At 31.9% G+C, this 26,934-nt stretch overlaps 2 protein-coding genes across 2 annotated transcripts in view; both read right to left on the reverse strand.

The window, feature by feature from the left end:
* Window positions 1-19,224, reverse strand: part of LOC139483415 (uncharacterized) — a 37,831-nt gene extending 18,607 nt beyond the window's left edge. The window contains exons 1-2 of the mRNA XM_071267434.1: window positions 19,191-19,224; window positions 18,018-18,217 (exon numbers count right to left, since the gene is read on the reverse strand). Coding sequence (XP_071123535.1) covers window positions 18,018-18,217; window positions 19,191-19,224 — 234 coding nt within the window. The remainder of the gene's footprint in view (window positions 1-18,017; window positions 18,218-19,190) is intronic.
* Window positions 19,225-22,422: 3,198 nt separating this feature from the next.
* On the reverse strand, window positions 22,423-24,117 carry LOC139483416 (uncharacterized). Its single transcript, XM_071267436.1, has one exon. The coding sequence runs from the start codon at window positions 24,115-24,117 to the stop codon at window positions 22,423-22,425; it is 1,695 nt and encodes a 564-aa protein (XP_071123537.1).
* Between the last annotated feature and the right edge of the window lie 2,817 nt (window positions 24,118-26,934).

Below are 26,934 nucleotides of genomic sequence, written 5' to 3' on the forward strand. Positions count from 1 at the left end.
GATTCCTAAAAATGCGGTGTGACTTTTTACCCCAATATACCCCAACATACCCCAATATACCCCAATACACCTAAAATAAGAGTTTCAACATAATATTATCGAATAATAATATCATTTAAGGCAATTCTATGTTATTTTAACACTATTAATACTTTATTTTATGAAAATATTTAATTTTAAATCACGTTTTTCATTGAAACTTGTTCCGTTCTTGTCAGCCGCTTACGATCACAAAATGACTTTTTACCCCAATATACCCAAATATACTCGAATAAACAGTTTTAATACAATTTCGATAAAAAGGAATGATATAACATGTAGAAATATTAAAATTTAACTCAGCTGTTTACATTTTTGTGCATTTATAGGCATTAAAAACCGTTCTTTATTCAGGTATTGACGAAGGTTTCACTAAAAACCAGAACGAACGAACCTAAAAATATAACGGTAATTTTCTGCAATTTCTTTTTTTCCCCTTAACATGTGGAGATGGAAAATACATATTTGTGTTTAACTTTTCTTTAGAGTTAGATATGATGTATATTTTTAAAATGAAACTCGAAAATTTTTCTCAAATTTTGAAAAAAAAATCTCAAATATTTTTTCTCAATCAAGAAAGAGCTCCCAATCTGTCAAATCCAATTCTCAAATTTTTGTTTTAAGTAATAATCCTTATATGTTTAACGTTTAAAGTTTTCTTTTTATGTTAATAAAATGTATCTATCTTTCACTCAGTGATAATACTGTAGTGGTCCTAAATGTATGTATCTTTCACTCAGTGATAAAACTGTAGTGGTCCTTCAACAACATCTATTAGAATTTGATTTTATTCAACAAAATAATTTGTCCTACATGTACGTATAGCTTTGACCACGGACATATACCGAATGGTCAATATCAATCATCAATGAAATTGCTCTATGGCATTTTTTTAGCTCGTTGAATTAAAAAAAAATCCATGTGGGAGAAAGTGTTGGTTTTTTTTTTGTTAGAGAAGTTAATGAAATTTACTGGTAAATGGAGTTACAATGAACCATGATAGTAATATTGTGAATCTTCTCAATTTAGGAATGATGGGTTGAACCTGGTTTTATGGCAAGCCAAACCTCTCTCTAATTGGCAATGTTAAAACTATCGCTATAATATGACAATTTGTATTTATGGCGAATAATACCCTATAAAATCTTGAAATTACTAAGGCAAAGTTTTTGCTTTTTTTAATAACGAACACCAAAAGTTCTTACTAATCGTTGGCTGAAGAAGAAAAAAAATCAGGACGCATGTTTGCTCAGTCAGTCTTTATATTTCTGTGCTCTATGACGACTACATCATAAGTAGGAGAGATCTATATGGTGAGGGATGAATTAACAGTGTTATAAAAAAAAAATACGATTTTTTTTTAATGATTTTGATATATTTTTCTTTCTAAAATCAAATCTTCCATACAAATTCGCATGTTTGCTATTACAAAGGTATGTATAGCTATATTAAGATATCAACAACCTGAATGACACAATTGTCACAGGAAAATGATTTTGAAGCTCCGTTAAAAATGAGGAGAAAGTTGAAGATATCATATCCCGTTGTCACAGTAATATTTCTGCTCTAGTCCTACAACAGGAATGTACCCACCACCTAGTATGCAACATGTTTCGCCTTTTACACAGTCACAAATATCACAACAGAGACCACCATTGGTGGATGAAATATTTCAACACATGGACAAGAGAAACTTGATAAACTTGAACAAATTGATAGCCTCGTTTCTTCAATTAATGCCAAAGTTGTTCGTCTTGAACAGGGTTCTAAATCTCTCCATGACCGTATGGAACAGGTAGAAAGGTGTTCACAGCACATCAGCGATAACTATGACAAACACAAGTGTGATCTAACGGAAGTTAAAACAGAGGCCAATAACATTTCTAAATCTTTAAAAACTATTAACAGTAAGGAAGTTAAAAATGTTGGCCATGAATTTCGATCTTCTTTGTCCGATATGAAGAAGGAAAATGACAAACTAAAAGAAAGTTTTCTGGACGTCTAAATGAAATCAATGTCGAACAATTTGATATTTTACAATATTCCAGAAACTGAAGTTGAAAATTGTCCGGATATTGTACTTGACTTTTGCAAAGTTACAATGAAGCTCGAAAACTTAGATCAAATTCAGCTGTCAGATGCCCATCGTATTGGTAGAAAAGGAGAGAAGACCAGGCTAATATTAGCCAAATTCTCTTCATATGTACATCGTGAACTTTTTGTACATCTAGGGGTCAAAGTGGGTCAAAAGTCAAAGTGTAAATGATTACTTACTGGGTTGTCCCGAAAATTATGATATTATCAAGAACTTTGGTGTAATAGACTTTAATGAATTTTCTGATCATGCTCCTTTATCATACGAGATAGGTCTAAATAACAATATTAAGTGCAACAGTTAGCCAAGTGATCACAAATACCTTAAATGGGACTCTAGTAAAAACCAAGACTATTCAATTGCTATCACAACAAAATGAGTTACTTAGTTCGTTGGTCTGAAACATTATTAGTGCCGATGATGTTAATATTAATGCAGTCAGGGAGATAAACCGTATTTGATATGACAGTGCTTTTGCTGTTTTTGGTAAAACTGTACAGAAACGTAGCACAACATATGTAAATAACCAGATAATTTTGTTTTGACTGCTCATATGATTAAAATAAGAATTATATTTTGCAATACTTGCTAACATACAATTTCTATGCAATCAAATAGAAAATGAGCCTCATCTTCGACAGTATTTGAAGAACATTTATTACATATTTTGCTACTTCGGGGAATACCTAGCCTTGATACCTGGCCCAATCATACTGCGTCGAACATGTATTTTCGAATTAATTTAAAAAATTATTGTTGGGATTTTTTCATAAAATATCTAATGAACGTTTTTACTGATCTTGAACTGAAAATATTTTACGTTTTATTTACCGTTATAACTTTGATAACCATTTCAATGAAAAATGTGTGTGAATAGAGAGTGTATATTATTTTGTATAAAAGTCATTGTATATTTCTCGATTTGAGTATAATTGGTTTGAACTTTACCTTGCAGCAATTTAGCCTCAGGTGTACACAGGTGTATATTCAATGAATGTTGTCACTTCGAATGAATTAACAGAAAGGGTATAGCGAGTTTAATACACCGATGACAATTGAGAAACAATAATTTAATTGATTAAATTATTGAAAATAATTTTTTAATTTCGGAAGTGTATACAACATAAAAATGATACAATTTCCGATTGCGTTTTATGCATTTAGCATAAAATTAAAATATTAAGTTTAAAGAACAGTACTTTTTACCTTAAAAATCAAATGTTGAATTTCCCAAATTAAAAATTATTGCACATCTGATTTACGTTACCGGATTTTTTTTTTTAACTTGTGTTTAAATCTGGCGATTTTTAAATGCTTAGTATCGCAAATCTTAGGCAATTTTAAAGTGTTTAATTGAATAAAAATACAACAGTGCAACATGCATGATTTTTTTTTATTTTCTTTTTAACATTTCGTTCTTACTTATTTAAATTCATCTGACAATCACTAACTAAATTATTTGTGAAAAGAATTCCAATTATCATTAATTTCATTAATGGATATACATATATTTTAATTCTAAACTTATACATTATTTTGTTTGAGGATTTTTATTTACATTTTTTTTTTATATTCCATGCACGGTCTCTAAAAACACCGCAAAGGACCTCCTTTGTGCACAAAGGAGCACAAAGGAGCACTAAGGACCCCAAAGAAGTTTGATAAGAGCACAAAGGACCTGAAATTCCCTTTAAAGCATAAAAATATTATAATTTCTGAAGAAACATGTAAAAAAAATAATTAATTTCAATAAAAACAGGATAGCGGTCAATTATCAAAATTAGTAGTAAAGTAGTTGGTATAAAAACCTATCTTAGTAATGTATAACTGTTGTTGACGATTTTATATAGAATAATTCGTCACAACCTCGTTGTTCTTGAAACAATCTTTACTTGTATACTTGTAAATAAACTCATCATATATGAAAGTTTCCTGACGTATAAGTGCCATTGAGGATGAGTTCCAGAGGTCCTTTTTATCAGACAAAGCAGAGCGTTTCGTTAATTTGATTGTTGGGACAGACGAGGCCAACCACTTGTATACAGATAAACAGAATTACCATACATGCTTATGTTGTCAGAGAACTATCAGAGAAGATTTCCCATCGTCGAATGGGGTACACGAAGGCTTCCAAGAATGTACAAGTGACATGTCTGACTCTAAACAGTTAGTAAACGGACTTAACAGTGACCTATATAGACATGCATCGACCGCTAATTGTTCTTGATATTTGAAACTGCATGCATATATACGTTTTTGGGAGTGATTATTTATCTTGTGTCTGACGAAAACTAAATGCCTTTATGGTTATATCTTACCATACGTTCGTTTTGGTTTGGTGAGTGTTCTCTCAAAATAGTAATTCAAAAATTGTTTTAGTGAGATGTAGATTCACACCAATACCGAATTTCGTCTATATATTTCACAAGTATATACCATGGAGAAGCTCTGAAGGTATATACTACTCCCATTTTGTTTGGATGTCAAACATCGATGTTTATAGCAATATTTAATGAATAAAATGATGATGGTAGAAAGAAATAGGAGCGTCATGTGGCAAATATTACATGATCTCGGACCATGAGTTGTCAATCTGTATTTCAATACAACCATAATGAGTAGTATTAGTTACATAGTGTGTTAGTGACCTAATATGATATATACATGGTCAGTAAATTCCATATGGGGTGAGAGCGAAGTAAAAATAATACACATAACAGCACTCCTTCTAGTCCTTCGTGGACTAAGGAGTCCTTCGCAGTGTTTAGACGTACCGTAAATTAATATGAATTCAATAATTTAAAACAAAATCGTATCCATCACTTGGTGCATGTCTGTTGTCTGTTCCTACAGTTATAACTTTCTGAATTCGTTTTTGTGCAGAAATAAATTTCATAGTATAGTCAGAGACATGTATAATACAATGTATTATATGTCTCTGGTATAGTTAAAGTATGTAAATTTATTCAAAGGGTATCTTGTGGTCTTGTGGTATGTATATATATATATATATATAGTTGACATTATCAAATGTTGGATCCATTGTTTGCTGTTCGTCCTCTGTTCATTTAATCCCCACTTGGATTAAGACCAATCATTTGGGCTGTTGTCTGCTCTTGGTTGTTTTAGAGTCTCTTTGGCACATTCCCCGTTTCCATTCTCAATTTTATCTGATGTTCATTTTTATTGTACATGCCATAAAATGTATTAGCCTTGTTTACATGAAAATTAAGATCAGAGAATTAAAATATTGTTGAAGAGAAAATATATATCCGTGTTGAATTTGTCTCAATTTGTATATTCAAGTTTGATATCCAACTTCTTAATCCGCAATCCACATTTATCTGACAACCTTGTATATTGTATATTCTTGATGGACTACCATCATTCTCACGTGACCATCAGGGACTGAGACAAATATGTTATGGTATAAACTCTGTCAAAACCAAAATGATTGACTATATCTAATTTAAATTCTTTTAAGCTAGTAAAACATTTCTTGAATGAGTGAAATTATGAAACAATTATTTTTTAAGTTTTCTGTTGTGTTTTATTGTCTGTTGGTCGTTTTTTTTCGTTTTATTTTGCCTGGCATTGTCGGTTTGTTTTCGGCTTACAAGTTTGAATTTCCCATTGCACTCTCGTAAAATAACTAAATATAATAATAGTAATGAACACCCTGCTGGTAAAATGAAAATTGTTTATCAAAAGACAGAAAAATTCGACATATTTTTTTCTAATTTTCATTAAAAAAATACGCCAGATTGCACAATAAATTAAGTTTGAAATTTCTTATTTTTGGTTTAAATTTGAAATTAGGTCTATTTTTTCCTTGTCATTTTCAAATGTGTAGAAGTCGGACCCAATATCGGTTACCAACTTTTTTTTTCTTCATTATCTTTTTGTTCTACGTGTATACAGTTTCTTATAAAAATCGCCGGACAAGCCATTTACGTATACCTGTTACCTAAAGTCCATTTCCATGATTTCTCTATTTTATTATTTCAAATTTTATTGCTTCCGCGTCACGGCATATTTTTGTTCGCGACAGGTAAGGTATAAAATAAATAAATAAATAATTTGTTTATTAAAGTGTCACATATTGATTGCAATAAAATAATTCATACACAATATACATCCATAATAAAACAACCAATATCCAGCCAAAAACTGACTTACGAGACACTGTTATACCAAATACATATTTACAAATTAAAATAGCGTAAAAATAAAATATTAAAAATAATATACATTTTTTTCCCCAAATAAATAATCCTCAGCTTAAAACTCTAATAATTAGTTTTATATAAAACATATACTTATGTCACAAAAATGATAAAAATTCTCAAAGATTTCCATATATAATTGAATATCAGTTCAGGAATCACATTGTCTAATAAATAAAATAAAAATTTAACTATTTATAGAATATAAACTTATAAAATAAATAAAACCCTTTAATTTGTCTAAATTAGGCATAAAAAAAAAGACGTTGAATCATTATAAAAATAATTTTCTACGGATAAAAAATTTGTGTAGACTTTTACAAAAATAATGCTGGATTTCAGTGCCATTCATAATACATGTACTTAAAAATTTGTCATTAATGTTCAGATTGTCAAAATTCGTAATGTGTTTACAACATTCGTAAAATAAGTCATATCTTAGGTCACTATACAACGGACATTCCAGTAGGAAATGTTTTTCATCTTCAATTGCTCTAGCATCACACAATACACATAATCGTTCCTCTGTAGGAATAGGCGGTCTGGAGTATCTCCCTACTTCAATTGCGAGAGGAAGAGAGCCTGAGCGGAAGAGGGCCATATAGTTCGTCTCTCCATTCTAGAAATGTTTAATTTAACGTATGTTTCAGTGTTCACAGAGTTTTTGTACATACGAAATGTCCGAAGTTTGTTCCCATTTCGCGTGTTGTAAGTGTCATTAAAAAGTTCTGTGTACCATTCTGTATTGTCAAGGTCGACAAGTTTATCACTAACCAATCGCATGGCACATTTTGTTGATATAGATAAGTCATTAACCGTATCTTTAATATACAACCGATTAATGGTCTTTTCAACTCCTTTTTTATACGACCGCAAAATTTGAAAAAATTTTCGTCGTATATTGCTATCACGTTGGCGTCGTCGTCGTCGTCCGAATACTTTTAGTTTTCGCACTCTAACTTTATTAAAAGTGAATAGAAATCTATGAAATTTTAACACAAGGTTTATGACCACAAAAGGAAGGTTGGGATTGATTTTGGGAGTTTTGATCCCAACATTTTAGGAAATAGGGGCCAAAAAGGGCCCAAATAAGCATTTTCTTGGTTTTCGCACTATAACTTTAGTTTAAGTTAATAGAAATCTATGAAATTTTGACACAAGGTTTATGACCACAAAAGAAAGGTTGGGATTGATTTTGGGAGTTTTGGTTCCAACAGTTTAGGAATTAGGGGCCTAAAAAGGGCCCAAATAAGCATTATTCTTGGTTTTCGCACAATAACTTTAGTTTAAGTAAATAGAAATCAATGAAATTTAAACACAATGTTTATGACCACAAAAGGAAGGTTGGTATTGATTTTGGGAGTTCAGGTCCCAACAGTTTAGGAATTAGGGGCCAAAAAGGGACCCAAATAGCATTTTTCTTGGTTTTCGCACCATAACTTTAGTATAAGTAAATAGAAATCTATGAAATTTAAACACAAGGTTTATGACCATAAAAGGAAGGTTGGTATTGATTTTGGGAGTTTTGGTCCCAACAGTTTAGGAATAAAGGGCCCAAAGGGTCCAAAATTAAACTTTGTTTGATTTCATGAAAAATTGAATAATTGGGGTTCTTTGATATGCCAAATCTAACTGTGTATGTAGATTCTTAATTTTTGGTCCCGTTTTAAAATTGGTCTATATTAAAGTCCAAAGGGTCCAAAATTAAACTAAGTTTGATTTTAACAAAAATTGAATTCTTGGGCCTCTTTGATATGCTGAATCTAAACATGTACTTAGATATGGGCCCAGTTTTCAAGTTGGTCCAAATCAGGATCCAAAATTATTATATTAAGTATTGTGCAATAGCAAGAAATTTTCAATTGCACAGTATTCAGCAATAGCAAGAAATCTTCAATTGCACAGTATTGTGCAATAGCAAGAAATCTTCAATTGCACAGTATTGTGCAATAGCAAATATTTTCAATTGCACAGTATTACACAATAGCAAGAAATATCTAATTGCACAATATTGTGCAATAGCAAGAAATTCCAATTTGATTTCAATTGGAGTTATCTTTCTTTGTCCAGAATAGTAGTTGAATCAACTTCAATCATTGTTTTATACAATATACAATGTATATTCACTTTTACTACCAACTGATAGATTAAAACAATCTTTACCATTCAGTGATAACAAGCCCTTTTTTTACATTTTAGTATTTTATGATGTATTTAAATGAGTAGTTATTGTTGCAAACTTCATTAGAAATTTGAATTGCGATCAGTTTTGAAATAAGGGAAAGGGGGATGTGAAAAAAAAAATTGGGGGGTCAATTTTTTTCATTTCAGATTTCATAAATAAAAAGAAAATTTCTTCAAACATTTTTTTGAGAGGATTAATATTCAACAGCATAGTGAATTGCTCAAAGGCAAAAAAAATTTTTTAAGTTCATTAGACCACATTCATTCTGTGTCAGAAACCTATGCTGTGTCAACTATTTAATCACAATCCAAATTTAGAGCTGAATCCAGCTTGAATGTTGTGTCCATACTTGCCCCAACCGTTCAGGGTTCAACCTCTGCGGTCGTATAAAGCTGCGCCCTGCGGAGCATCTGGTTTCGACGTGAAATCCACTTGAAGATTTTATATGATTTTCTAGTTTCATTAGTACGTGAAAGTCTGCACAGAAGTCGACAAAAGTTTATGCGTTGTTTAGTCCAACACGATGTCCATCCCATATCACCTCTTGTCGCAATATTTGATGTATGCTTTCCGACAGAAAGAAAGTATTTACAAGCTCTATTTTGGACGGCAGTGATACAACTGAACTCCTTTGTGCCCCAAATACCGCTTCCGTACATCAATATCGGTTCTACTGTAGAGGAGTATAGTTTGGTATATACTTTATGCGTCATACCTCCCGTCTCTACTACTTTTGCAAATAACGTTCCTAACGCACGACTAGCAGCCTTTGACAATTCTTTTGCGTTTTAAAAAAAAGTCAAATGTTCATCAAACCAAACTCCAAGATACTTGTAACTGTCACTATAATCGATTACTTTATCAGAACATTGGAATATAAAGTTTGATTTACTACAGGATTGTGGTCGAAAATGAACAATCTTAGTCTTATTAATGTTGATACACAATTTCCACTCTGAACACCAATCTGTCACCACGTTTAGCATACTTTGTAAACTGTTCTCATCTGGTGCTATCAATGCGATATCGTCTGCGTACAAGAGAATACTCAATTTGAAGTCATCTATATTCACGCCACAGTTTAGAGAGTTTATACGTTCAGTCAAATCGTATATTAATTATCGGCTGATAAGACGAGTGCCCGATAATTTAGATATAATTGATAATTGTAGTACGCCGCTAGATTAAAACTGACGAGGAAAGGTAACACACGGCCACCGAAAGCTTTATTATTGTGAAGCCCAGGTGGTCGTGTGGTCTAGCAGGACGGCTGCAGTGCAGGCGATTTGGTGTCACGATATCTCAGTAGCATGGGTTCGAATCCCGCGAGGGAAGAACAAAAAATTTGCGAAAGCAAATTTACAGATCTAACATTGTTGGGTTGATGTTTAGACGAGTTGTATATATGTATATATATATATCACCAAGGATTTGTATAGTCTAACTATACAAATCCTTGATATCACAAACATATAATCCTTTAAAACTTGGTTGATTTTGATAAATGACTAGCCTCGACTTTAAAATAAGAAAGCAATCCATTGAATAAATAGTTCTCAGGTTTAACTGAATCCCACCGTAAGATTGATGTCCATTCCAGTCTTTTAATCTCCCCATTCAGGCCGGGGTTGTGGCATCAGAAATTATTTTTTTCGTCTAGATGAATGGAATTTAATAAATTTTATTTTTTACAAGTTTCTAATTTGAAGTTTATTTGAAACTACCAACTTTGTAATTTCTGGTCCGTCCAAGTTTACGTAATTTTAAACATGTGATTATTAAACATAATTTGTTCAATGAAAATTTAAAAATCTTATTTCATGTAGAAGAACATTTTCAAATTTTATTTGAGGCATTAATTTCAAGAATATGAGAAAAAAAAATCAAAATTGAAAAATATTTCAAAACATAAGTAAAAAATTTCATTAATGGATGTATGATAAACATTTCAAATTTAATTAAGAAAATACAAATGTTATTGAATAAAACTTAAATTTGGAGGAGTGAAAAAGAAATAGCAATTTAAAAATTGCCCTGTATATTTTAAGGTCCGTTCTGGTCTTTAGTGTTACCATTATCAGTGATCGAGTTTTACTGGAGTTTTAAAAGCTTCTAAATACACACAAAAGTGATAGAGTTGTTTTTTGAGATAAACATGGGTAAAATATCAGAATGATATTGTACTGAAACGTTTTATTGGAAGATATTGGGGTATATTGGGGTAAAAAGTCATTTTGTGATCGTAAGCGGCTGACAAGAACGGAACAAGTTTCAATGAAAAAAGTGATTTAGAATTAAATATATTTATAAAATAAAGTATTATTGGTGTTAAAATAACATAGAAATGCCTTAAATGATATTTTTATTCAATAATATAATGTTGAAACTGTTTTTTGAGGTATATTGGGGTATATTGGGGTATGTTGGGGTATATTGGGGTAAAAAGTCGCACCCCTAAAAATGCTTGCATATCAGTTGCATGTTTCTTTATGGTTTCTACATCTTGTATAAATTCATCAATAACCCTTTGGTTTTCCTTCAGAGATACAATGAAGCTCTGTATTTTTTTGGTTGAATTTTCCACAGCTTTGTTCAGTTCATCAATAAAAAGATGCTGTATTTCATCTAGGTGATGATTTAACTGCTGTCGAATCGCCGAAATCTCGGTTTCAATTTTCTTTTTCGAAGCTGATATAGAAAAGATATTCTTTTGTCTGTCTTCAAGAATAAGATTGAGGTTTTCCTTCATTTCTTGGAGTGAGGACGAAATTTCTGTAAAGACTACAGATGTTTTAGCATGCTGAATGACATCTTCAACGGGGGATATTTTGTTAAATTCTCTGTGCTTCCCAGAAATGACGCATTTTCTACATAAAACTTCGTTGTGCTCGAGGCAATACAGTTGGTACTCCTCACCATGTTCATCGCAATGCAGTTTAATGTTTGAAATAAAAGATGGCAACTTTTGACATTCGTCAATAGGAACTATCTTGTGGTTTCGTGACGCCTTTGACAAACTGTGGTGTTCTTCACAATCGTGGTATAGTCCTTCGTCGCAATCTGAGCACCAAACAACAGACAGCTTAGAAACGTGACGTAAATAACATGAACCACAATTATCCAAAGAAGAAGCCATGGCCTGTAAAAACAAACTCTATTTAAAAAAAATCTGTTTATGTGGTTTAATTTTAAATAAGAATAAAACAATAAAATGTAGCAATAAGTTATAGAACAATTTTAAATAATTACATTAGATGTATGTTTCATTACAATAGGTTATTCTGATTGGCTAATTAAGCAGTTGTATCACTCAATAAAACTTCTCATACATGATGACACGAGGTCCCACAATAAAGTGCACAGGTAAATGAAATAAAAACTTGATAAAAGGCGTGTTTTCATGATCCCATAGGTAAAAATGTAATTATAAGTATTGAACGCTTTTTTTTGTAATTTTATAGGGTTGTAAAAGCGTTGACCGTGCGCACATTTTAAGTATGAAGCGCTTCCGCGCTTCATACAAAATGTACTTCGGTCAACGCTTTTACACCCCAATAAATTTACAAAAAAGAGCATTCAATTCTTAAATGAGAAACCATTTATCATGAAAACAAGACGTTGTGTAACAAACATGGCACCTTAACAGCAATAAGTTATATGAAATATTTATAGGCGTACAAAGTCTTGTTTTTAAATTAACACCTTATCAAAACACAAATATACAATAAAAAATTGTACCTGTTTAACTTATTAAGGCTGAAATTGATGATGAAAAACTTTGAGATCATTGATTCCTATATATAAGTATAAAACGTAAAATTAATTGGTTAAACAATTTTAAATGAGAAACCATTTATCACGAAAACAAGAAGTTGAGTAACAAACATGGGACCTTAGCAAGAGATGATGGTAATACATCTAAATTAATCGCAATGTTTTTCAACGTTGCTGTTGATAAGAATCCAAAATTTGCGGAAAAAGAATGTTATGTCAAAAATATAAAAAAAAAACAATTTGGAGTATATCCTTTCCAACGTGTTTGTGAATAAATCTATAATTTGAATATACTCAAATTTAATTAAAAATATAAACATGATTGTATAATACTTATAACTTCATGACCGGAAATTAGTTTTGAGAGACAGAACCTAAGATTTTATCATAAACTCTCGGAAAACAGGAAACAGGAATTTTGTTTTTAAATGTAACGTTAATGAAAATATGATGATAAATACTTTCCAAAATATATAATGAATAAATTGATATATTCAAAATCTCTTATAACAAACAATATCTGTGATACATATTTTATTAAAAAGCTTCAAAATCCTATAAAATCTTACGAAATGACAAAATGTGAATAAATTCAAACGAGGAAAAAACCCCAGGGAAGGTCAAGTATGGCAGAAGGTTTCAACGCCATCACCTTTTTACAGGTTCTAACTAAGGTCCGATATATATGAAATGTGCCGGTATTAATCATGATTGCGAACGCTTAAATTTCCCATAACCTTAGACAAATGAAAAAGCACATCATGCAATATGAGAACAAAATGAATACGCAGTTAGAAATGACATGAACCATCAGATTGGCTTGTACAAAAAAAATCACCACAAATTACTTTTTTCAAAAATGACAATAGACACACAGTAACAATTTTACAATATTTGCAATTTAAACTTGACTGAATGCTCTTTCATAGACAATCGTAACTAACGTATGAACTGATTGATACCTCCGTTATTCGGAGCTGCTATCGGAAGCTGCTGCTGATAATAGTGGTATCAATGTATACTACCTCACTGGATTAATGGAGATGTGTCACTTACTTACAATGTAATTACAATCCACTACCAAGGTTAATCCCCAACCAAACCCAACACCATGGGAGTGCATGGACACCAGGAATTCAGTTATTATAATCATCGAAGTACTCAGAGAGAACCACCGGGCATTTCGGGCGGAACAGACAAACTGAAGAGATATCTGAGGATTGATCTTCTGGTCATAGTTGGTGGCTACCTTGAAAAACCAAGGCCTCAAAATTAGTCATTTTAGTTTAACTTCGGTCTGAATACCAGAGAAGTGTGTGGGAGGGTGAATATCACTCTTCTAATGTATTGAAATTTGCAGAGCCCCGCGAATCAGAATCGAACCCGGGACCCTCAGCAATGTAACCATCGGTCTTGATTAATAGAAAACCAACCCACACTAATGAACAAGTCATGTTATCCTAGTATCAATCAGTACACTTCATACGGATTAACAGTAAATAAATCATAAACAGCCTAAGGGAAGTATCACCAGGTGCAATGCCAAAAATAAGTATATATTTCTGCTGTTGTCTGTTCTATGGTCGGGTTGTTGTCTCTTCGACACATTCCCCATTTTCATTCTCAATTTTATATAGTATCAACAGGATACAGGAACATAAGTTTTCATAATTGCTTAACTGTTATTACCGATAAAAACAATATTGAAAGATCTTATAACGGTGTATTACATTAATGATCATCGATAAACTTGAGGCCACACCAAATCCATTTCTTGTTCTTCGGACACACACTGTCAAAATAAAAACACGTCATTTTCTCTTATCAGATGAACATCGTGAAATAGCAGTTGGCTAGATAAATTTAAAATAAAATCAATAACTAAGTAAAATATCAATCCGGAGTCCTAAGTAACATATATATACTGTTTGAAAACCAAGCATAGAATGTGTAGCATTTCAAAGATAAAATTATTAACAGAATAAAATGATTAACATGAGAATCTTTTTTATATCTGAATATTTCAATTTCACACAGGCAACCCTGTGCAGAACCTCACCATAGATATCAGGGTTAAAATTGTGTACGCCAGACGTGTGTTTCATCTTCAAAACCAGAGGCTTCAAGGTGCCTGTGTGGCTCATCTGATATTTTCATTTACAATTGATGCATAATTTAATGCAACTATAGTAATTTTGCTTTAGTGTCAGAGATATAAGCCCAAAACTGCATTGTATCCCCAAGTTCTATTTCTTGCCATGTCTGCCATGTTGGTTGGCAGGCAGGATCATGGGACACATTTTTTAATTTAGATACCCTAATGATAATTGCGGCCAAGTTTTGTCAATTTTTTTTCAGAGAAGACTTTTAAGATTACAAAAATTTAGGAAAATTGTCAAAAAATTACTTTCAATTGCAATAGGTCCTTTTGGGGTCAATTGACCATATTAGTCATGTTGACTTATTTGTAGATCTTACTTTGCTAAACATTATTGCTGTTTACAGTTAATCTCTATCTATAATAATATTCAAGATAATAACCAAAAACTGCAAAATTTCCTTAAAATTACCAAATTCAGAAGCAACCCAACAATGGGTTGTCTGATTTGTCTGAAAATTTCAGGGCAGATAAATCTTGACCTATTTCACAATTTAACCCTTTCAGATTTGCTCTAAATGCTTTGGTTTCTGAGATATAAGCAAAAATCTGCATTTTACCACTATGTTCTATTTGTTTGCCATTGCAGCCATCTTGGTTGATTGTCAAGGTCATAGGACACATTTTTGAAACTCGATACCCCAATGATGATTATGGCCAGGTTTAGTTAAGTTTGTCTTAGTAGTTTCAGAGGAGAAGATTTTTTGTAAAAGAAACCGACGGGCAATGGACAGACGGACCCAAAATGATAAGAAAAGCTCACTTGCCCCTTTGGGCAAGGTAAGCCAAAAATCATTGATGGTCGATATAACTAAATATATATAACAGATATAAAAACTCATGGTCTCTCATTCTGTAGATACTATGTCCTTATTACTTTGTAATTTCACAAGTTCATGTTTTTTTACTGTTTATAAATCAGAAATAATCAATGTAAAAATGGAAAATAAAAAACCCCACAAAAACCACAAATTATGAACCCTATTTTTTAGCAGTTACCCCCAAACTCATTTCAAGCTTTCTGTTTGTTGTATGGTACCATTGCAGTAAATTTCAGAGAGATCCATACACTTAAACACAAGTTATTGTCTTGAAACTAGAAAAATGCTTGTTTTTGGCCCCTAATTCCTAAACTGTTGGGATCATAACCCCATAAGTCAATCCCAACCTTCCTTTTGTGATTTTAAACCTTGTGTTTAAATTTCATAGATGTGTATTTACTTATACTAAAGTCATAGTCCATAAACCAAATGTCTTTGGACGACGCTGACACATCCATTCTGAACAGAGATGTTAAGTTGTCACCTCATTAGTCATGTAGAGTACAATGCTCTTTAATCAGATCAAATTCTTGTAAAAAGAATCTGCAGGTACCCTTTTGCAAGACAAAATGTCTGCCCAATAATCCAACATAACTTTAGTTTCTAGTGGCATTCAAAATTCTCACCCTTAATCACAATAAATTTATTTGGTGAAATTTCTTCTTGCATTATTACTTTGATCTCCTCCTGAGTTTGCACGAAATATTTCCCACTGGAAGTTGAGCAATTTAATAATCAATCAATAAATAAATCTGAAAGATGTATTCCTTTTTCTAAACGTTATCATAGTTATGAATTACTTGTTTCCATAAACCTATGGTTATTCATTATACAGCTTTGTCAAGCCAGTCACTAATATCAAGTGATTTGGTATGTTATTCAACATGAAGTGATTAATGTCTGTTTGCAACAAAAGTGCATCAATCTTGAAGCCATTATTTACATATGTTCTGAATAAAGAATTAGCTGTTTGATTTTTACAATCAAATAACTTGTATCACATAAATTGATTGGTATGGTATTAGCAGATATAGGTTTAGCTCATTGTTAAAGGCTATGCACTGATCTACACTTCATCTATGTCATTTGGTCTTAGGTGGATAGTTGTCTCATTGCCAATTATACCAAATCTTATTTGTAGAATGAAGCATAGCATATTTGGATGTCTATCAAAATGTCTTTGGTATCTTTTTTTTTTTATTGATATAAAAAATCGACCATGTTTAAAAAATTCATACATTAATTTATTTGGTACCTTGTATAACTAATTTGATAAAAGTATTTAGAATTTAGTATTTAAACTACATGAAAACCAGAAAATTGCCAGTATAGGTTTAAAACAAGAATGTGTCCTCAGTACACAGATGCCCCCTCACAGTCTCCTTTTCTATGTTCAGTGGAATGTGCAATTGGGGTTAAAACTATAATTAAGCATTAAAATTAGAAAGATCATATCATAGTGAACATGTGTACTAAGTATCAAGTTGATTGAACTTCAAGTTCATCAAAAACTACATTGACAAAAAAGCGGGACGGACACACAAACAAACAAACAGAGGGATGAATGGATGGACAGACCAGAAAACATATACCCCTCTACTTTCTTAAGTGGACATAAAAATATACCTGCACCTACATCTTTTTACAGATAGAGTAAATCCCATGCAATGAGATAACAAAGGTAGGTGAACATATAAGTTAAATGTTCCGAATTCTTTCTTAAATAAAATAATAAATTGACAAATTAGCAGTCATAAAAATGGACATGATACTCACTTTACACACAAATGCTAAAATTAAGAATGGAATTGGGGACTATGTCAAAGAGACCAACAACTCGACTAAAGAGCAGACAACAGCCAAACGGCACCAAAGGGTATTCAATGCAGTCAGAAACTCCCACTCGACCAAAGAGCAGACAGCAGACAGCAACCAAATGGCACCAATGGGTCTTCAATGCAGTCATAAACTCCCACTATGTTTTTTCATAAATAAGATGTGGTCGAATCTTATTTATGATGAATTTTATAGAAAAGATGACAAGTATAAATAAGAAATGACAGTATAAGAACAAAAATGAAATGCTTAAACAATGTCAAGCCAAAGTATGGCTTCAGTTATTTGGATATGTCAGTTGGAATCTGTAATAATCCTGCATGCTCTGAAAATTAAAACAGAAATCATAATAAAGCTTAATTCTGTAATCATAAAAATGACAGAGGGATGAGGGAAATGTACTTTAAACACACAATTATTTATTTACTTTTTCATATGTTTAAGATCTTCTCTAAAAAAAAAATAGAAAAAAAGAGATTAAAATCCCATTTATTGAGTTTTCAAATTCTTAAATAATAACAAATCAAAAGGGAGCTTGTTTCCATGAAACCATACAAGGAGTAAAAATGTGTACAGTTTCCTTTACATTAGTATTTGTAATTGCTACACTATGCATATGATCTACAATGTACATTCATATTTAATGAAGTTTTATCTTAATAATTTTCCTCATGAACTTCTTTTCAATTTATCTTTATAAGAATATATGTTTTTTATTAACTTGATACAACCATCATATGTATATGCATCACTATGGAATTGAGATGAAGAACAGCAATACAAATGCTGATCCTTTGCTTTAAGTTTTGCTGTGCATGTACTGATTTGGTGTTATGGATATATACCTCATAGCTTTTGTTATTCTGTTTAAATAATTTCTCACCTCCTTAAACACAGCACTTCCATGGACCTGTGCTGTCAGTGATAGTAAACCAGTATTTGTCAGTGAACTGGTTCCATTAGTTTGATCAAACTTCAAATACAACTGTCCATAATTATGATATTTAGGATACTCATCCACTAATGGTAGCTGATATGTTCTACAACTTCTGTCTCTAGTATGGCAATATTGAAGAACTGGAACTAAACAAATAAATACAATACTGTAAACATGTAAATACAGAAATTATTGCGTGCATTTATTATTTCGATTTTTTTTTCATTTTAGATTAAAATACAATTTTAATTTTCGTGATATTGAACAAAATCCTGTTTAATTCATATTATTGAGATTATAAAAAAATGAAAACAACACGTCAAATGATTTCATGCGTCCGAAGCGCTTTTCTGGATTTACCTTGATCAGGAACGCTAAAAGCCAAACATTTGAAATACGATCGATGTATAAGTACCGAAACAGTCGAAGAGCTATATGCATGATCTGACAAAAACACCTAAAATAAATAGCCCAATTCATATAAGGAAAACTTTGCATGAGGGAGTTGAAACCTTAGTTTCTTTACAATTTCAAAATGTATCCGTCTCATTTTTCGCAATGAAAAAATATCGCAATAACTTCTGTATTTACAGTATTCAGAAGAAAATCCAGGTAAATTTATTGATAAATTTTGACATCCTTCCTCCACCAATGTTTAATTTTGATTTTGATTTTTTTTCTCTTCATATTTCTGTTCTTTTTTGGGTGTAGATGTAACAAACTAAGAGCATACTTCTTCCTCAGTTTTTTTAGAATCAAGTCTCACAATTAATTTGTTTTATTAGAAGAACTAGATGACAGAAATATTGACAGGATGGCAATATGATATCAAAATTCTATAATGACCAGACAACACAGTGTCTGAACATAGGTTTCAAAAGCTAATTCCTATTTAGTAGCCTTTTAAAAATTTTAAGATTAATTCTTCCTTGTCCAGATTCTATATTTTTTATGCACACAAATTTAAAGTTATTATCAATGAAATCCAGACTCATAAATATTAATTTTTGGACCTGCTGAATTAATATCTATGTGGTTTTTCTTTAATGAAACTAGTCTAAAAATAAACCTTTAAAATTTATTCAAGCTTTGACTTAGATACATGCTGTTGGTACCTACCTCTCAACATAACATTGATAATAGTTGCTGCCATCTGTTCCTAAATACAGGAATGTGTCTTCTGTCGCTGAGTATTTACTCTGCAATAAAATTAAGCAATAATTAAGTCCCCGGTTATTTCAACAAACGCCTTAAAAATCATGTTTTAACTATTTTCATACTTTTTTTTACCTTTGTAATCATTTTTTCGTTTATTTCAAGCGTCACTGATGAATCATTTGTAGATGAAACACCCGTCTGCGTACGAAATGTATACCTATGATAAGTTTGTTTCCTTGGCAATGCAAATGGCATTGTGGTTAAAACGTCAAAATTACATTAGTCCTGTGATACCAAATTTTGTTTATTTTGTGGGTAAAAATTAACCATAAACTTAAATGTTCAACATGAGAAAAAATTTCTACGGGCTTGTATACATACCTTTGTATAAAGTAAATTCACAAAAAATACTGAACTCCGAGAAAAATTCATGAAATCAAATATCAATGAAAATTCAATTTTTCGTTATTTCATGAAATTCGCATTTTATTATATGGTTGCTCTGTTTGGAACTTTTTTAGTTTATTTTTTTTTCACCGTTTAGGAATGTTGTTTTGTTTTGCGTTGAGGTTAGTGTTTGTCAGTTTTTTTTAAATTTGATCCTTATAATTTTTTTCATGTTATTTTTTCAAAGAACACAAAACGTATAAACAGATTAGATATGGTTCTGAATGCTTGTTCTACATGTGCTTGTTTGTAACTATTTGAAGTATTCATTGATGATTGACTTTGTGACAGTCATGAATTATGTGCACATCTGTGCACATCCTCGTGTCTTTTAACAACTTGTACAAATATTTCATGAAAAGTCATCAGAAAAAGAAGTATTATTCTTAAAACAGGAATTTTATTTTTAGCACAAATTGTACCGGTAAGTTACCTAGTGCAAAGGAGACTTTAGCTAAATTAGCACTTGTCTTTGAAAAACATTACCAATATACTTTTAACTTACCTCCTATACATCATGATACATTTCTAGGAATCTGATTGGTTCAAAAGCAACCTCGTGGAGACCTGATATATTTCATATAGGATTAGTAGGCTTTGGGTTTTTTTTTATTAAACAGTTAATAATGATGTTAAGTCCCTTTGTAAAAACAACACAGAATTGAAGAATAAGATCTTTCAATTCGATGCTCGATTAATTCATAAAACACATTTGAAGCTAACAAGTTGTTATTTTTGGCATTTATCTAAAAGAGGGACGAAAGATACCAGAGGGACATTCAAACTCATAAATTGAAAATAAACTGAAAACGCCATAGCTAAAAATAAAAAGACAAACAGACAAATAATAGTACAGGAGACACAACATAGAAAGCTAAAGACTAAGCAACATGAACCCAGAGCAATATGAGTATATTGAAGACTTGATCACTTTCATAGGCAATCGGTCTAAATGCCACATGTGTATATAGTCAGCAAGATCAAATCTTTGCACATATCTCTCATCCCAAATGAAAATTTACTGACCCATATATATCATACCATCTCCATCCCAGCAATACTTTACTTATATTCACCTACACCATGATTGATTATTGTTGCTTACATCTAATTGCTCAGTCTGATTAAAATACAGACCCTGTGCCCAAGCTTTCCTTACAAGGATATGAAAATGCTCCATTCTACTTTCTGTATTACAAACCTTTTGGGATCCTCTTGGTTTGTCATACTAATACACATCTTCAAAATATGATGGGCTGATGTAATTGATACCTTTCTTATTGATTTTCATATGATATTCAAGTTACATATTAAATGAAAGCTAATACATTACCCTATTGTTTTATAACACATATCTGCTGACATCTTCATTCCGGAATTAATTATTACCGTTCCTGTTTTTGATAACGAAAAAGATAAAATAGGAAAATCACGCTTTATCAAGGTTTACACAAAAAAAAAATGCACCGTTGGAAAACTCTACGACAGAGTTAAAATGATAAAGTTTACTCTATCATGTGGATTTGCAGCCGTTAGGTATCTCGGTTCATTAAACTCTTAAAATAAGCAACTTTTTCTTTTGTCTCTCCACTATTATCAGAGACATGTGCATATACGACACATTGAAAAATTGAATCACTCATTTGTAGGTATTATCCTTGTAATATGGATTCACCTCATTGTTTGCTGTTGGTTTCTATCTGTTTTAAAGGGAGATTTAAAGTGTAAACTGTACGACAATTCTTATCTTCCCTTAAATTTGAAAAAAATCGGTCGACTCGTTCTGAAGTATCCATCGTGACAACAAAAGTAGTTTGATAGGTTAAATTTGTAAATTGCACAAATTATCAGCACGGCAATGTTTATTTATAGTTTTAAAGGTCTGTTTATCTTTTTTAAACGCCGACTGCAGAAGTAGATCTAGTTGCCGCTCGACTCATCCCCATCCACATGAAAGATCTTGTGTCGTAAACTCTCGCTGTAGTTTTCAAGGCTTATATTGAGGGAACTATTTCCTTTTCGGTGTGCAGTTAAATTGATAATCATGAGTTGTAGTGTGTACGCAATTTGAATATCTACGTTGAATAATAATTTCCAGGTTTTTCAACACTGTTCCTAAGCGGCCGTTGAGTTTTCATTTTTTTTTTTGCGTTTTTGTGAGTAAACTTTATACCTTGTATCTTGTTAGCGATTTTCGAGTGACTTTGAACTGAAGACGTAATGGTTCAAAGTTCGTTCGTTGATTCATAGACCATTACGTTTCCGAAAGAGGCGTCTGTTTTTCATAAACGGATCTTTGAAGAGTATGTAGGCAGGTCAGACACTAGTCTTTCGATACCCTAACGAATTTCATTCTGATTCTGGATCAATTGCCTCTTTAATTTTTAGGTCGTTGCACATGTTTTTTGATCAGCCGGCTAAGACTGCTGAATATCATGTACTTCACTGTACAATAAACAACGGTTTTGGTCCATATTCTTTAGAAAACATGTGTGATAGCAATTACAAATATGAAGTCAAATTATCATAATTTAAAAAAAATATAATAATATCTCAGAGTTCAGTATTTTTGTAATTTTATTTTTTACACATAAAAAATACCATAAAATGACACAACCAACACCTGTATATATAGGCAAAATGTTTATAAATATAACTGAGGTTGAAATTTACACAGTTCAAATTAAGTGAAATAAGTTGATTGTACCAAATAATATGATCTAAAGAAAATAGCAGTGAATTTATCTTATGCGTAGTTGACACTGTATAAAAACGCCTGACCATCTTTTTCATTTGCAACAAGCAAACAATTTAATTTGCTGTTGTAATCAATTGCCCATGGAGAGCCACATAGGTCTTTTTCTGACAAGAGTATTTTGTGATCTCTTCCTTCAGAATCTATTACAACGATGTTATTTGATTTTCCCCCTGCGACAAAAATACTTCCGTTTTCATCCACTGTGATACATCTTGGTCCTTTTAAAACAGTATCGTTTGAAAATGTCCAAAGTATATCACCGTTTCTATTATCCCAGACGATCTCATCTGTACTTTTTTTTCTATGATAAATTGTATTGTCTAACGAGGCAACATATTCTGAGTCAATAGGACTGCCAATGTTATTTGTCATGTTATCTTTTAACATGATTTCCTGCAAATGTCCTTTTTTAGGACAAACGATGAAAGAGCATTTAGCATATGTAATGCCTAAGGAAGGGGAAGTCGTATTGATAGTTCTGAATGACTTCCCTGATGTTAGACCAACTAGTTTAATATTCGGTTCCTTAGATGATATCACTGCAACAGTTTCATCGTCGACACATGTAACATCATAAATTTTGGACATAATGTTGGTAATTGTCTTTTCAATTTTCCCATCAGGTGCCAAAACTATTAAATACGACGGGTCATAGTTTGATATCACAAGTTTACCACAAGGTAAAATACAACAGCCTGACACATTTAAGAGTGTTGTCTTTATTTTTGTTTTTAACTCCAATCTTATATTCTTAACAATACACTTAGGCCCAACGTTTACCTTCATTAACTGAGCTTGGCCTTCTTTCCTTCTTTGTAAGGCTAGTTCACAATGTTTGACATCTACAACAGATTTTCCGAACGTAGTTATATCGTTGCTGATAGTTTGCAATAAAGTGTTTATGTGATAACACACTACGGTGAGACCTAAACTGTTACCATCAGTCCAAGACTGCATCTCGTTTTCCGTTTTATTCAATTTGTTTACTAATTGATTGATTCCCAAAAAAGTTTGCATATCTGTTGCATGATTTTTTATGTTTTTCACATCATCTATGCATTCATCAATTTCTTTTTGGTTATTCTTCAGAGATGCTATGAAGCTTTGTATGTGTTGGGTTGAATGTTCCACAGCTTTGTTTAGTTCAGCAATGAATTGGTCTTGTATTTGATCAATGTGTTGATTTATCTGATGACGAATCGCTGATACCTCGGACTCGAGTTTCTTTTTGGAATCTAAGAGTGAAGATACATTCTTTTGTCTGTCCTCGAGAATAAGTCTTAGATTTTCTTTCATTTCTTGCAATGAGGACTCAATTTCCGTAAAGGCGACAGATGTTTTAGCATTAAGAATCACTTCTTCAACAGGGAATATTGCTTTGCATTCTTTATGTTTCGCAGATATAGCGCATTTTCTACATAAAACTTTATTGTGGTCCTTGCAAAACAATTGGTACTTCTCGTCGTGTTCATCGCATTGCAGTTTAATGTTTGCAATAAAGGATGGTAACTTGTGATATTCGCCAATAGGAACAGTCTTGTGGTACCGCGATGACTTTGACAAGCTATGATGTTCTGTACAGTCTTGGCATAGTCCTTCATCGCAATCTGAGCACCAAACTACGGATAACTTAGAAAAGTGTCTTGAAGTACAAATACCACAATTATCAAAAGCGGTAGCCATGACCTATAAAACAATATTTAATTTATTATAAGCAATCGTATACAAAATTTAGTATAAAGATAAAGCACTAAGATGTCAAAAATGAATTATGATTATATATAATGTTAGTAATGTCGCATTATATTTTCCAATGGTATGTTTTCTTTTGTACTGTAATCAAATAAATCAATTAATCGTGTGAATGTTTGAATGTTGTAATAGTGTAAGTCACAAGTGGTGAGAAATTGAACATGGAGTTTTAAAAAACGATATCACAAATTTTTAACATAGTTCTATAAAGTTGTGTACGAATTGAATTTTTTGGACATGAATGGTGACCATGTTAACAATTTAAGCTTATTGCTACTAAGCTAATTCTAATAACAAATATTTTACAGCAACAAAACTTTAAAAAGAGGGAAGATACATCACTATAAAACCTTTGTTCTCTGAACTTACGATGTACAACTAGATGAATAAGCTATTAAAATTCAATGGGAGTGTGGAGATAGAAAACTTTAGTTCTGATGAAAAATCTAAGAATGCAGATTTATAGGGAGATAGACAATTTGCACATGGATATCACACATATAGCTATCTCATTTTTTTTTTTTATCAAAAGTTGACATATAACACTATAAGACTAGCTCGACGAAATATCACCTTGATAACCAACAAACATCATAAACAAGTTTTGTATGCTCTTTTACTACGTATTTGATTTGACCTATGCACTGTTATATTATACTAACAGCAGTGATGAGTCTTGTGTAGTTAGGACCTATAATCTATTGTAACCGAGACCCTTATTAACAAAATATAACGTTGATTAATTAATCCTGAAAATGGGTAAAACTTCACATGTACCTTGTTAGATGGTCAAGAACACTTAACATGTATTTGTTTTTAAAGAAACAAATTGTTGCATTTTTCTTTTTGTTACTGTTGAAATAACAAAATAACGAAACACCAACGTTTATCAATGAACTATCAAAATAAAGTCATTGTCATCCAAACAGGTACACGGTAGGTATAGTGATGGTTCACTACTAACATTTTTATTTACTTTGACCACAAAAGTTCCATGAATGGAAGTTGAAAAGATTATGATTCCCATGCACTGTGTTCTAAGTTCTATAAAGGATCACATAATTTCTAATTTAATGCTGGAAAGTTGAGGTAGACCGTTTTTCGAACAGAAAATTTGAATTAAATTCAAAAAGGTAAATTTTATCAATGTTGTAATATGTTTTTGCGATTAATTGAGAACATATGATATTTTCATTCATTAAATTACAGGTATAAACTAGAAAAGTCATTTTTTAAAAGTCTAAAATGCCTTTTTTTTATTCAAATTTTCTGTAAAAAACCCGGACCATTTGTCTTAAAACCCGGACGATTTCATAGTTGCTCTCGAAAAAAAACCGGACAATAACAAACACATCTTCGCTAGCCAAGGGTTACGATCCACTCCCGCTCTCTTCACCCTTGGCAGATTGAGCCAACATTTGTGATAACAATGTTGCGCCATCTATCGGAAAATTAAAGTCACGCCCATTTTTCTTGACCAATGGTAGCACTTGCACTTTTCAATTTGGAGGTAAAAACACGGTAGCGTCTAGATTCTACACTCTTGATAAAGCCGGAAATGAAAATATACGTCAAAATTCATGCATTTGTGCATGAAACATACACAGGAACTTCTATAAAATGATTAAAAACATTCAAGTTGTCACTAAACATAGTCGTATGTTTAGGGATGTAAAGACTTGTTGCACAATAAACACGTGGCAATTGTTTACAAACACTTTCTACATTTACACGTGATCATGTTATAGGCGCTTTTTGATTGGATGCAGCGAGTTTCGACTGCAACCAATAAAACTCCTTACCTTGTGTCTCCGAAATTTTATCTCAATCCGCCAAGGGTGAAGAGAGAGGGAGTGGATCGTAACCCTTGGCTAGCGAAGATGTAACAAACACTGAATTATTTGGTTAAATACAAGGAAATTGTGCTTCTTTGTTGATCAAAACATGTTTAGTATTCAATATAAGAAGGGTTGCAATGTAAAAAACTATTACAATTGCGAAATAGCAGTTAATTGAACTTAATTTTCGCATGATTTATCACTCGAAAAAGCTTGAATTACACTCGAAAAAATGGACCGAATCACTCGAAAAACCACCATCCTAGCCGGACACTATATCAACCGTGAAGTTCACCTTTTAATCATTATGCGTTAGATATAGTTTACCTTTAATTACGTTTGTATGTTAAAAGATCTTATCATAAATATTCCGATCTTATTCTTCTGTGCGCCTTTTGTTTGTAACTGATCAAGATAAAACAGAATATTTTAAAATGATGAGTACTTAAAAATAGTTAAACCTGGAATCATTGTTGATATAGTTATTTCAAACCTTGATAATGGTGTTCGTCTATCTCTTGAATTTAATGTTGATTTCAGACATTTTATGCAGCCAGAAGGTTAATTCAGTATCCTTAAGAATCTATATAGAGAAGACAGAGATTTTGACTAATAATATAGACCCATGTCTTTTGTTTACGACAGCGTTTTGACTACTGCTTATCTATTTGGTTTTGTTGTGGTGTGGGGTTCTATCCGCGTATACTACGGATTGTTTTATTCATATAAATTCAAATTTCAGAGTGAACATGAAAGACAATACTGAAGTTGTTTTTAGTTCTTGAGTTATACTGATAAAAGGTCAAACAGTAACACAGTTGAGTGTCTAGTTTCATTCATCTGGATATTGCGTATTTCATAGGTATGTCACCGTTAAATATTATTGCTTGAAACTAGGTTTGATACAATT

This window comes from Mytilus edulis, chromosome 7, assembly GCF_963676685.1.
Source record: "Mytilus edulis chromosome 7, xbMytEdul2.2, whole genome shotgun sequence".
NCBI classification, from domain to species: Eukaryota; Metazoa; Mollusca; class Bivalvia; order Mytilida; family Mytilidae; genus Mytilus; species Mytilus edulis.